Source organism: Emys orbicularis, chromosome 2, assembly GCF_028017835.1.
Source record: "Emys orbicularis isolate rEmyOrb1 chromosome 2, rEmyOrb1.hap1, whole genome shotgun sequence".
NCBI classification, from domain to species: domain Eukaryota; kingdom Metazoa; phylum Chordata; order Testudines; family Emydidae; genus Emys; species Emys orbicularis.
Window position 1 is genome coordinate 146,403,290 of NC_088684.1, and position 13,279 is coordinate 146,416,568.

General features: G+C 53.2%; 1 protein-coding gene across 1 annotated transcript in view; it reads right to left on the minus strand.

Moving 5' to 3' along the window:
• Window positions 1-3,154, minus strand: part of LOC135874551 (interleukin-1 beta-like) — a 40,579-nt gene extending 37,425 nt beyond the window's left edge. The window contains exon 1 of the mRNA XM_065399425.1: window positions 3,085-3,154. Within this exon, the coding sequence (XP_065255497.1) occupies window positions 3,085-3,154 (70 nt within the window). The remainder of the gene's footprint in view (window positions 1-3,084) is intronic.
• Between the last annotated feature and the right edge of the window lie 10,125 nt (window positions 3,155-13,279).

The following is a 13,279-nucleotide window of genomic DNA, read 5'->3' on the forward strand; positions in this document are numbered from 1 at the left end:
TGGACAATTTTTGCTTATTGGCATGCTAGGAGCCAGGCCGATAGTTCACGAACACCAGGACAAGGATAGATTTTGCACAATTTCCCCACAAAAATAGTCACCGTTTTTTTTGGGTGGGGGGGAGTTGAGGGGTTGGTTCATTATTCATCCAATGCCACAAAATACACTTGTGGGTCCTGTAAAGAGCTTGCTGCTAGGATAGCTACAGCCACCAGGTGTCCCCATGGGAGATGGCAGCTTCGGAAGTGATGAGGAGCTGAGAAATAAAGATCAAGGGAAACTGGTTTTCTAACTTGCACATAAGGAATGGATAATGGCCCCTAACATCTGTATCTTAGATACTTGCATGATCCCCATTGCTCTGGTATCTGAGTGCCTCATGATCCCCTTATGAGGTATAGAAGTACCATTATCCCCAGTGGGAAATAAGACAAGTCACTAATGCCTGGTCTACACTACAGAGTTCACTGTGGACAGTCGCTACGTAAAAGGATAAATGGACACAAGTCAGATATCAGGAATGGCAATATACAAAAATCTGTAGGAGAACACTTCAACCTCCCTGGCCACACAATAGCAGATGTAAAGGTAGCCATCTTACAGCAAAAAAACTTCAGGACCAGACTCCAAAGAGAAACTCCTGAGCTTCAGTTCATTTGCAAATTTGACACCATCAGATCAGGATTAAACAAAGACTGTGAATGGCTATCCAACTACAAAAGCAGTTTCTCCTCCCTTGGTGTTCACACCTCAACTGCTAGCAGAGGACCTCACCCTCCCTGATTGAACTAACCTCGTTATCTCCAGACTGATTCTTGCCTGCATATTTATACCTGTCTCTGGAAATTTCCATTACATGCGTCTGACGAAGTGGGCATTCACCCATGAAAGCTTATGCTCCAATACATCTGTTAGTCTTAAAGGTGCCAGAGGACTCTCTGTTGCTTTTTACAGATCCAGACTAACACGGCTACCCCTCTGATACTTGACTACAGAGTTCGGTGGACATAAGGGAGCTTATGGAGACCTAACTATGTCAATGTCAGTGTCGGTGTCATTAGGGTGTAGCACACAGACACTGTTCTTTACATCCCCTGTTGGCTGTCATTCTTGTTAATTTCACCGCTCTGCTGAAGCTGTGAAATTGACAAGAAAGCCCTGCTCCTAGCTACCCAGCTGGCTGCTGCCCGGTCTCCGCTCCAAGCTGGGCTGCCCCCCATGCTCCCAACTTGGGCTGCCACCCGAGCTCCCCACTCCCTACTGGGAGCCAGGTATGGATCTACCTACCGGAGGTGAGAAGCCCTGGGCATTCCGCCCCCCACCCCCCTGCAGCTCGTGGCTGTGAGCAGGAAGGCGAAAAGCCCCAGGGGGCAGGTGAGCTCCTGGGGGGGAGCTGTGCAGAGCTGAGAGCCCCTCCTTCAGTCAGTGGAAGTGCTCTTGGTGAGGACATGCACCACCAACAGAAGGAGGGTAGTGTGGACATCAGCCACCGCAGTAATTACTGCAGTGGCTGTAAGTCAACCTAACCTAGGTCAATTTAAGATTGTACTGTAGACATGCCCTTAGATCCAGACCCTCCAAGGTATTTAGAAGGCCAACACCTATTGATTTCAGGATTTTGAGGATCTGGGCCTAAGTAGCTCTGTCCGGGCCGGCTGTAGCGTTTTTGCCGCACCAAGCAGCAAAAAAGATCGCCAGCAGCTCTACCGCCACTTCATTCTACGGCGACAATTCAGCGGCAGGTCCTTCGCTCCCAGAGGGAGTAACGGCCCCACCGCCAAATTGCCGCTGAACAGCCAGACGTGCCGCCTCCCTCTTCATTGGCCGCCCCAGGCACCTCCTTGCTACGCTGGTGCCTGGAGCCGGCCCTGATCTCTGTACCTTAGTTCCTCATCTGTAAAGTGGAGAGAATAGCACTGCACTGCTCACTCACTCTAGCAATCGGGGCTATATAGGCCCCAGGCACTCAGATACCTCAGAATATGTTCTGAGGAGAAATCTGGGATACACCCCTTAACACGGTTAAAGCCGCCCTCACCAAACCAGGACACTCCACCAGAGAAGTAGGTCACATCATGGAACGAGCCATCCAAATATCCTGAGAGAACCCGCTTCAATACGGGGGGAAAAATCCATCTGACTGCAAATGCCTAATTATCACCTACCATCCCATACAGGACCCATATGGCGTATCATTAAACTATTACAATCCATACTCAATGGGGGACCACATCCTGAAAGAGATCTTCCTTGAACCCCCTCCGTGGCCTTCAAACAACCCCAAACATCGCCAGGCTTATCATTAGAAGCAAGCTCCCCACAGACCAGGATCCACCAACTCAAAGCGGCACCAGACCCTGCTAGAACAGCTGCAAAAGCTGTAGACATATCTCCACTGCTACGATGATCAACAAGCCCCACAACACACCACTCAAGATCTGTGGGTCCTACACATGCCAATCACAATATGTGGCTTACCTCATCCCATGCACTAAATACCACACTTACAGCTATGTGGGTGAAACCAGCCAGACAATCGCTCTGCTCTCAAATGAACTCACACAGGAAAATGATAAAAAACAAAAACACCAGATCATCCATGGGCGAATGCTCTTCACAAAAAGATGACTTCATATCTGACCTCTCAGTCCTCATCCTCCAGTCCAAGGAACTCTGCACACCACTTTCAAACAATGAGCCAGGGAGCTTACATTCATAACCTTGCTAGACACTATTAATACAGACACTGGATTTCTGTCTTATTAAAACACTCTGTAACCCATTAACCCCCCTTTTTTGTCCGATGGCTGCAGGGGTGTTAACTACCCACTTCACCTCAAATTCACTCCTTATGCTAAACAATCTGGTCCACCTTGAATTTAGCTGTGACACTCTGAGTACCTTCCCAGCCCTGAAGAAGAGCTCTGTGTAGCTCGAAAGCTTGTCTCTTTCGCCAACAGAAGTTGGTCCAATAAAAGATATTACCTCCCCCACCTTGTCTCTCTAATCGATAGACAAATTCAGGCTAGAAATAAGGAACAAACATTTAACAGTGAGGGGTAATTAACCATTGGAGCAGCTTACCTAGGGATGTGGTGGTATATTTGTCACTTACACTATTTAAAACAAAGTTGGACATCTTCCTGAAAGCCATGCCGTAGCCAAACCAGGCGTTCTGGATGCAGGAGTCACTGGGGGAGGTTCTCTGAGCTGGGCTCTGGAGGTGGTCAGACCGGGAGATTGGAATGGATCCGTCTGGCCTTGATTGTGACTCTGATGGTCCCCTTCGTTTGGCTTCAGGAGGATAAGGCTGGGACTGATTTCTCTGCAGCTCATGGCCTGCTTTTATAGCCCAAAAAATAAATCTGATTCTTTCACAACCGGAAACACTGTGATGGGTTTATTCACCCTTCCCACAACAGCTGCAGATGTGGATGTCACGTCAAGACAAAAGACACGCTGTTACGAGAAAGAACTCACTATGTGACCTTTGCAAGTTTAACGTGTGCCAGGGACCATATGTTATGAACTATGGATGAAGTACATGTAGGCTGGGACTGAACCCACAACCTTCAGCTCCAAAGGCATCTGAGCTGCTCATGTGCCATGGGTAGATTACCAGATTTTTGAGTGGATTGTGGGAGGAGAATGCTGGGCAGGATGGGCTGGGCAATTCATTTGCAGTGCCAAAAATACTTCACAGGCCCCTTTGCGTGATGGATAGGAAACTGTGTTAAAATGACAAGTTGTTGCTTTAAGTCTATAAGGGGATTCCTGGTCCTGCTGGCAGGTAGAGTGGTCTGCAGGGAAGCCTGTGATCGGGATCTCATACAGTCAGTATGCAAAGAACCAGCCTAGAGTAAGGCAGGGTGAGTTGAGCCTCCCCACTGTAGGGAGCAGCCTGCTTTGTCTCCTCCTGCTTTTGCAATGACTGGGGCGTGGGTCATCAGGCCTACTGGTTGGAGCAGAAGTCAGGCCTAGTGGTTGGAGCAGAGGGTCAAAACCAAAGACAGCATCAAATACCAAGCCGAATGTCAGAGCCAGAAGCCATGCCAAGGGTCAGAGCCAGAGACAACATCAAGTACCAGGGGTAAGGCAGAGGAGCAGGAGAGCAGGAACTGGGTGTAGATGGGTGTGACGTTCCCCTCTGGTGTTGTCTGGACTGGTGATCTGCTAGGTCACTCCAATCCTTGACTCTGGGAGCCAGCCTTACCCTGCTCTGCTGTGAGAACCCCACTCCTGGGCTGGTCACGCACAGCATCTGGCATGTAAGCCGCTCCCAACTACTTGCAAGTGAATGACACTAGTCAATATCTCCGGTCCCAGACACAACCCTAGGAACCTATGTCTTGCAGTGTCCAGTTATGCCCGCTGGACACTGCAAGCTTATATGAGTTCATCAACTTAACAAAGAAATTGATATGTACCAGGCTTGTTATCCCAAGGGGAGCCTCTGACATGCTTCAACCCAAATGCACTGCTTCCGGTAGAACAAACAAACACATTTATTAACTACAAAAGATAGATTTTAAATGATTATAAGTCAAAGCATAACAAGTCAGATTTGGTCAAATGAAATAAAAGCAAAACTCATTCTAAGCTGATCTTTCAATGACCTTACAAACTTAGGCCTTGGCTACACTGGCAATTCACAGCGCTGCACTTGCTGCGCTCAGGGGTGTGAAAAAACACCCCCCCTGAGAACAGCGAGGGCAGCGCTGTAAAGTGCCAGTGTAATCAGCGCCTGCAGCACTGCACGCTCGCTCGCAGCGCTGCAAGCTATTCCCCTCGGAGAGGTGGAGTACTTGCAGCGCTGCAAGAGAGCTCTCGCAGCGCTGGCGGCGCGACTACACTCGCGCTTCACAGCGCTGCCGCGGCAACGCTGTAAATCCGCAAGTGTAGCCAAGGCCTTAGATGCTTCTCACCACAGGCTGGCTGGCTGCTCTTCAGCCAGGCTCTCCCCTTTGATCAGCGCTTTAGTCGCTTGGTGGTGGTGTCTGTAGATGTAGGTGGAAGAGAGAGCGAGAGAATGGCAAATGTTTGTCCCTTTTATTATCTCCTTTCCTCCCCTTTGGCTTTGCCCCCCCCTTCAGAGTCAGGTGAGCATTACTGAGTCTCTCCAAGCAAGGTTGAGCAATTCCCCAGGTGTGGCCTCATGCAGGTGAGTCATTTAATTGTAGCTCCCTTGCTGGACAATGGCTGTTGATGGGCTGTTTCACACCCCGCCCGGGCGTTGGTTACTTTCCTTGCTGTTGGCTCTGGAGAGCTAGTATCTGGCTGATTCCCCCAACTTACAGCATGTTTTAGTGACAACCATACTACACAATTCTCGTAACTTCATATGCATGAATGATACACATATATGGATAGAGAAATGACTTTCAGCAGATCATAACCTTTCCCCTGATACCTTACAAGGCCTGCTTTATACGTAAGATCACGATTATATGAAAATGAGGAATATAGGGGTTATAGCACGCTCCCCCAAGGTATAGGATGTCACACCTCCCCCCTTAGTTTACTGCAAGAGGGTTAGTCACTGACTATCTCAAAGGCAGTTTTTTGTTATAGTTCTCTTGGCATCCAGCCATTAAGGCCATGAGGCAGCGTGCCTCAGTTTCCCCATTCACACACAGCAAACCAGGTTTTTATGGTTTCTAGCTTTAAAGCTGTTTACATGTATTAACTGAGAACTAGCGTTACCATAAGGTTTAACATCCATGTCAAAATTCTTATCCCCAAAACTTAACATTAATACCAAAATTTTTATCACAGATGGGTGTTTACAAGTATCTTTATGATACCACACCCTCTGTTCAGATAGTCTAGTTTGAGGTTAGTTTGTTCATTACCCAGGGTGTCCTTTGACTTTCTCCCATATAATCCGTCACTGGCTTTTCCTTCCCTCCAGTGTTCCCTTCTGTGTTGGCTCTTAATTTAATCATGTTTCTGGCATTTTGATATCTCAGGGTCTGGCAAGATAAGGGTCCAGGGGGATCCTGCACATTGGCTGGCCCTTTGGGGAGTGGTCTCCCAACCCCAGGACTGTACATATGTTGAAAATCCAGCTCCCCTTTGGGGTTACCCGGTGTTTTCCCCTCCCAGCACTGAGTCCTTCCCTGCCCCCTAGAGGGCTGTGATCTGTGCTCTGTGGGCGAGGTGTGTTTACCCTTTGATCAGATTCATCTTTTCCCAGCAGCTTTCCCATAACTGCTCCCTGTGTCTCACCAGCCTGGGAGAAGATACAAACACCCCCCCGCCCCCGCGCCAGTTGGATCATTTGTATTCTGGCAAACTACCACCTGGCCATTTCCTGGTCCCAACGCCTTTGTTATCACAGGCATTGGAGCTGCATCTTGATGTAAAGAGACACCGTTACTTTCCAAAAACTTCTCAGAAATAGCATCCTGAAAAATTGGGACCTGGATTGGGGTACCTCCGCCACCCCTTTGTCTGTCCCCGAGAAGTCAGCTGTGTGACTGCTCCCCTCCAGGAGGCCGGTTACACAGTTCCTTCTCAAAACCTGGGTCATGGGCTGAGTGCCTGGGTGCACAGATGCTGACCCAGCCATCCTCCTAGTGTCCTGGGCATCCTGCCCCAAGTGACTAGTGTGGAGACATTCCTGTACCCCCACTATTCCTTCCCCAGTTTCCTCCTCTGGGCCCCCGCCCTAAGACCCGTTTCTCTGTGCTCCCTAGGGAGGGTTTGGTCTTTTGTTTAGCTACAGAACTCTGCCAGCTAACAACTGGGACAGTTTCCTTAGTCACTGACAGGGCTGCCCAGAGGATTCAGGGGGCCTGGGGTCTTCGGCGGTGGGTCCCGGGGCAGAAGAACCCCCTGCCACCGAATTGCCGCTGAAGACCCGGAGCGGAAGAAGCTCCAGGGGCCCAGGCCCTGCGAGAGTTTTCAAGGGCCCCCGGAGCGAGTGAAGGACCCCGCTCCAGGGGCCCCAAAAAACTTTCGTGGGGGCCCCTGCGGGGCCCGGGGCAAATTGCCCCACTTGCCCCCCTCCCGGGCGGCCCTGATCACTGACAATACCTCTCCCGCCCCTGCGCCCGAGGGCATGTTATCTTCTGCTAGACAGGAGTTGGTCTCAACCACCCTCCTACTTGGAAGCACGCTGCTTCCCTGTGTTACAGAGTCACAGGAACCCTCACCCACCTCAGTGGTTTCTGAGATTCCCTGTCCCTTCTCTGGGCTCTCCTCTGGGACTTGCTTTCTGCTCCCTAGAGCCGGGTTTATCTCTGGTTCAGCTGTGACCTGCTGGCAGCTAACAACCTGGACAGGTCTCTCCCTGGCCGGCATCACACCCCCATCCCTTCCCGATGTGGTGTTGCCTCCAGCTGCAGTGCAGGAGTTGGTCTCAACCACCCTCCCACCTGGAAGGATGTGGCTTCCCCCAGCTGCAGAAGAATCAAGGAGACTCTCTCCCATTCCTCAGCAGTTCCTGGGGCAGAGGGGGGTCCACCACCCACCAGCGCCAGTAGAAGTCAGCACCTATGCCTGTATCCCTCTGCCCCAAGTATTCCCTGCCATCAGTTTGGACAGCCTTAACATGTTCCATATCTGGTTCTGCAGAGGCTAACTTTACAGAACCAATAGATAAGTTTCAATTGCTTGGGGGGTTTCTGTGTTGAGGACAGCAGAACTAACATGAGCTATTGTTTGTCTGCTTCCTCCTAGCACAGGGCATTTATTCCTCAGGTGATCAGTGGAATTACACTGATAACACCTGGGCTCTTCTGCTTTAACAGGAGATTTGGGATGAGAGTTACCAGTAGAGGAATGTTTTGGGGTAAGAGAGTGTTTTGGCTCCCAAGCCCGTTCTCTCTTCCCAGGGGCAAAATGGGATCCTCCCTTCCCACCAGTTTTAAACCCCTCTTTTTGTGGCCTGCCCTCAATAGATGCCTGATTCTGTTTGAAGGCATCAGCTAAAAAAGCCATCTCCTCCACAGACTTTACATCTTTGTCCCATAGACACTGCTTTACATCTGCCTTACATATGCTTAGGAAATGCTCTTGAGCAACAAGATCCAACATTCCCTCAAAACTTGCCGCCTCCTTACCCCTCACCCATTTTCCCAACAAATCTTTCATTTTGTTCACCTATTCCCCATTACTCATCCCAATAGCCCTCTTCAGATTCCTAAATGTAACTCGATATGTTTCAGGGGTAATCTGAAAACTTCGCAAAACAGTATCTTTAAATTTACAATAGTCTAAAGCATCTTCAATAGGCATTCCACTGACTACATTTCGAGCTTTGCCAGTTAATTTCACAATCAGGGTAGGAACTCTCTTATCATCAGGGATTTCATGTATTACACACAGCCTTCGAAGGTAGTCAGATATTCAGCAATATCATCGTCCTCACTGTATGCAGGACATAAGTGTTCCCATTTGTGGATTTTTGGAGTGATGGGAGTCGTTGGGTCGGGAGGGGGAGGGGGGAGTTCTGGTTCTGCTTCTCTAGCTGGTCCAGTTGGTGTTTTCGCTCTCTTTCCCTTTCTTCCCGCTCTCTCTCTTTTTCTTCCATGGCCCTTCTGTGTGCAGCCGTCTCTCTGGCTGCTTCCCTGGCTGCCTCTGCCTCCATAGTTTCCCTGGCCACAGATGCTTCTTTGAGCAGAGGGACATTGCTGGCACATGATGGCATATATCACATTAGTAGATGTGCAGGTGACAAACCTGTAACAAACCCCATTGCTTCTGCCCCCAGTTGCCTTCTCTGTTCCCATATCTACTCTAGCAACACCATCAGAGGACCCAACCCAGGGCTGGTGCAAGGATGTTTTGCGCCCTAGGCGAAACTTCCACCTTGTGCCCCCCTCCTCCCTGAGCCCTGTGGCAGCTATCTGCCCCCCCCCCCCCCGAGGAGCCGGAATAGGGGCTGCAGCCTGGCGCACTCCAGGTAAACATGCGCCAGGGTCTCCCTCACGCCGCAGAAGGGGCAGGTGTCTGGAATAGGGGTAAACCGCCCCAAGTACATGCCCGTACTCACGGCCCCGTGAAGGAGTCGCCAACTGATGACCGCGGCGGGCCTCGGGATCAAAGTAGAGTAAAGACTGGCCCACCGAGGCTCCTTACCCTCCAGAGGTGGCAGGAGGTCCCGCCACTTTGTGTCGGGGCGGGATGCAAGGGTGAGGACATGAAGGACATGGAGCACGAGCATGTATAGATGTTTCCTTGGCGTGGTCTGGAACAGAACCGGCTGCAGATCATGCAGCCGGCTCATGGCGAAGGGACCGGGGGGGGGGGGGCGGTTGGGTCCATGGGGCAGGGGCCCGATGAAAAGGTCTGGAGGGCTTGGAGTGGAGGGTGGGCGGGGCGTGCCCTCTCGCAGGACCCGGTCGAGATAGACCCGAGCAGCGGGCGGCAAAGCGGCCTTCACCTCCTGAAGTACACGCCAGGGAGTACAAGGTCTGGAGATCCCCATGCGCCGAGCGAGCGTCAGGGGATCCAGCCAGTCTCCAGGAGGTACGTAGTCCAGGAGGTCTCCGACTTCAGTGATTTCTGCCAGGACCAACCTCTGTTGCACCGAGGGGGACTCCGCCACCTGCACACGGAGCTGGGGGTTGTGTAGCAGGGGCTCCGCGAGGAGATCTGCCCCCACGATGGCCGCCACGGACCTGGTCACTAAGAACAGTTTCCAGGTCCGGAGGAGGTCCTGGTAGAAGACCGGCAACCCGGAGAGGTCTCGCGGAAGACCTCTCGGATGGAGACAAAGGAGCTGCCGGTCATATCAGAGCCCTCGGAAGCGGTGCAGGAAGGCGTGCGCCAATACGCTCCACACCGGACTACCTGCACCATAAAGGAACCTCTGCAGGGCCTGGAGGCGGAAGACGTGGACCTGAGCGTGCAGACACTTCAGGCCCTGCCCTCCCTCCTCCAGGGGTAGATGGAGAACCCCCGCAGAGACCCAGTGCAGTCCTGACCAAAAGAACTCCAGAATCGATGTCCGGAGGTTGGCCAGGAAACCCGGGGCCGGGACCAGGGTGTTGAGCCAGTACCAGAGCATGGACAGGACTAGTTGATTGAGCACCAGTGCTCTCCCTCAAAGGGAGAGACACCGGAGTAGTCCTGTCCATTTCCGGAGCCGCTCCGACACCCTGCCCTCTAAACCTTGCCAGTTCTCCGGCGGAGACGGATGCGTGGCAGAAAGGTAAACGCCGAGATAGAGCAGCGGACCCGTGCTCCACCGGATGGCCTGAAGTGCGGGTGGGAGGGAGCTCGCCTGCCACCCGTCCCCTACCACCAGGCCAGAGCTCTTGACCCAGTTGACCCGGGCGGAGGAGGCTGCCGAATAGATGGTCTGGCAAGCCTCCACCCGCACCAAGTCGCCCGGGTCCTGGACCACGTCGTCAGCGTACGCCGACAGGACCAGCCGCAGCTCTGGCTCCCGCAGCACCAACCCCGTCAACCTCCTACGGAGGAGACAGAGGAAGGGCTCGATCGCCAGAGCATACAGCTGGCCCGAGAGGGGGCACCCTTGACGTACTCCTCGCCCGAAGCTGACCGGTTTGGTCAGGGTCCAGTTGAGGGTGACCAAACACTCTGCGGAGGCGTACAGCACCTGGAGAAAACCCACAAACTGGGGCCCGAAGCCAAACGCTCGCAGAGTGCCCAGGAGATACCCATGGTCCACCCTGTCGAACGCCTTCTCCTGATCCAGGGACAGGAGGGTGAACGACAGACCATCCCTACACCCGAGTTCCAAGAGGTCCCGGACCAGATACAAGTTGTCAAAGATGGTGCGGCCCGGGACGGTGTAGGTCTGGTCTGGGTGGATCACGTCTGCCAGCACGGACCCTAGCCGCAGCGAGATGGCCTTCGCTACGACTTTATAGTCCGTGCTGAGGAGCGAGATGGGACACCAATTCCGTAAATTGCGGCGGTCCCCCTTCTTCGGCAAGGTCGCTCAGATCGAGGCCCGCTGGCAGAGGGTCGTCCTCCCCCTGGGTAACCGGGGTCAGACCCAGGGCCTCAATCTCCTCATAAATGGAGGGGAGATCACCTTCCACCACCCCATGGCTCTCCCCGCCAGCACCCGAAGCGACGCTCGCCTCGGTGCTTGCAGGGGCTGCAGATTGTAAGGGGGCGAGAGGGGCTCCATCAGGGGCTTCCATAGGAAGGAACTCCGGAGGAGGGGCAGTGCTATCCTCCGATGTTGCCATGTCTTCCCCAGCCGGCAATGGTGGACAAAATCCACCCGGGGGCAAAGCAGAAGGCTCAGCAGCAATGCCCCCTTTCCTGGTCTTCCGGGGGGCTTCCGCACCAGATGGGAGGAGCGGAGCCCGAGCCTTCCGCTTGCCCCGCTTCCCCTGTGCTAAGGACCAGCCCTCCATGGCATCATCTGGGGGCTGGCTAACAGGGGTCGGGTCAGGGAGCAAGGGCGAAGGCTCAGGGACTCGGGGAGGCAATGGTGGGGCACCATGTAGGAGGGAGGATTCTCCCTGGGGCGTGCCCTCTTCTATGCCTGGTGGTATCCCTACCTCACCCTCCTCCACAGGCCCCGCCAGATCGCAGGCAGCAGAGGCGGGGCCCTCCCGCTCGTCTGGGCGCACTGGGGGAGATACCCCTTGGGCCCGAGCGGGAGCATTGGTGGGCCGGAAAGGAGGAGGGGCGGCTTCGGGCGCCGGGCAGCCAGGGGCGCCGGTGATGACGGGGCCAGTGCCCTGACGGGGCTCGGGGGTCCCAGTTGCCCCTCCGTGCCGGGCCAAGGGGCAGTCCTGAGGAGTACAAGTGTTATCAGACACCAGGAGGAAGATCCTGTGGTGAGAATAAGGAAGGTGTTTGGAGGAGGCCATGGGGAAGTAGCCCAGGGAGTTGTAGCTGTCATGCAGCTGTTACAGGAGGCACTATAGACAGCTGCAATCCACAGGGCCCTGGCCTGGAACCCGGAGTAGAGGGTGGGCCCGGGTTCCCCCCAAACCTCCCAAATCAGACACAGGAGGAGTTGACCTGGACTGTGGGTTCCACCAGAGAGGAAGATCTCTGAGGTGAGCAAATCTGCCAATAAGTGCAGGACCTACCAAGGTAGAGGAGGAACTTTGTCACAGTAGCTATCCTTCAACAAAAAAACTTCAGAAACAGTCTTCAAAGAGAAACTGCAGAGCTACAATTCATTTGCAAATTTAACACCATTAATTTGGGCTTGAATAGAGACTGGGAGTGGCTGGCTGACTACAAAAGCAGCTTTGCCTCTCCTGGAATTGACACCTCCTCATCAATTATTGGGAGTGGACCACATCCACCCTGACCAAATTGGCCTTCAACATTGGTTCTCCACTTGTAAGGTAACTCCCGTCTCTTTGTGTGCCAATATATATTGTGACAGACCCAGACCAGTGGGGTACAGGAGTCTGGTAGAGGGCAAATATACTGGTCACTGGTTGAGTAGTTTTCTGTTCCCTGAGTGACCAGAGCAGGGGCTGCACTAGAGTAATCAGGAACCTCCTAGAATCAATTAAGGCAGGCTAATCAGGGCACCTGGGTTTTTAAAAAGGAGCTCACTTCAGTTTGTGGTGTGAGTGTGAGGAGCTGGGAGCAAGAGGTGCAAGGAGCTGAGAGTGAGAGGGTGTGCTGCTGGAGGACTGAGGAGCACAAGCGTTATCAGACACCAGGAGGAAGGTCCTGTGGTGAGAATAAGGAAGGTGTTTGGAGGAGGCCATGGGGAAGTAGCCCAGGGAGTTGTAGCTGTCATGCAGCTGTTACAGGAGGCACTATAGACAGCTGCAGTCCACAGGGCCCTGGGCTGGAACCTGGAGTAGAGGGTGGGCCCGGGTTCCCCCCAAACCTCCCAATTGACCTGGACTGTGGGTTCTTCCAGAGGGGAAGGTCTCTGGGTTGTTCCCCAACCCACATGGTGAATCTCTGAGACAAGAAAATCCGCCAATAAGCGCAGCAGGACCCACCAAGATAGAGGAGGAACTTTGTCACACTGGTGTCAGGGGAGGGATATGTGAGGTGCACAGTGCGGCGGAAGAAGGAGGGTGATTTAAAAAAAAAAAAAAGGAGAGGGTTTATTTTTTTTTACCACAATGGATGACGTAGTGCGGGCACTGATAGAAGCTACGGCGGCCCAGCAGGAGGCTACCCGTGTCCAGGCAGCCGCCCAACAGGAGGCAGTGCGGCTGCAGCAAGAGACTAATCGCCTGCTGATGGACCAGGCTGCTCAAGACCGAGCTATGTTGCGGGAACTGGTAAACCAGGTAAAGTCCCTTACAGAGCTGAATCGCGGCCATGATGGGACGCGGCTCATACGGGCCAGCCATTGGCTGCA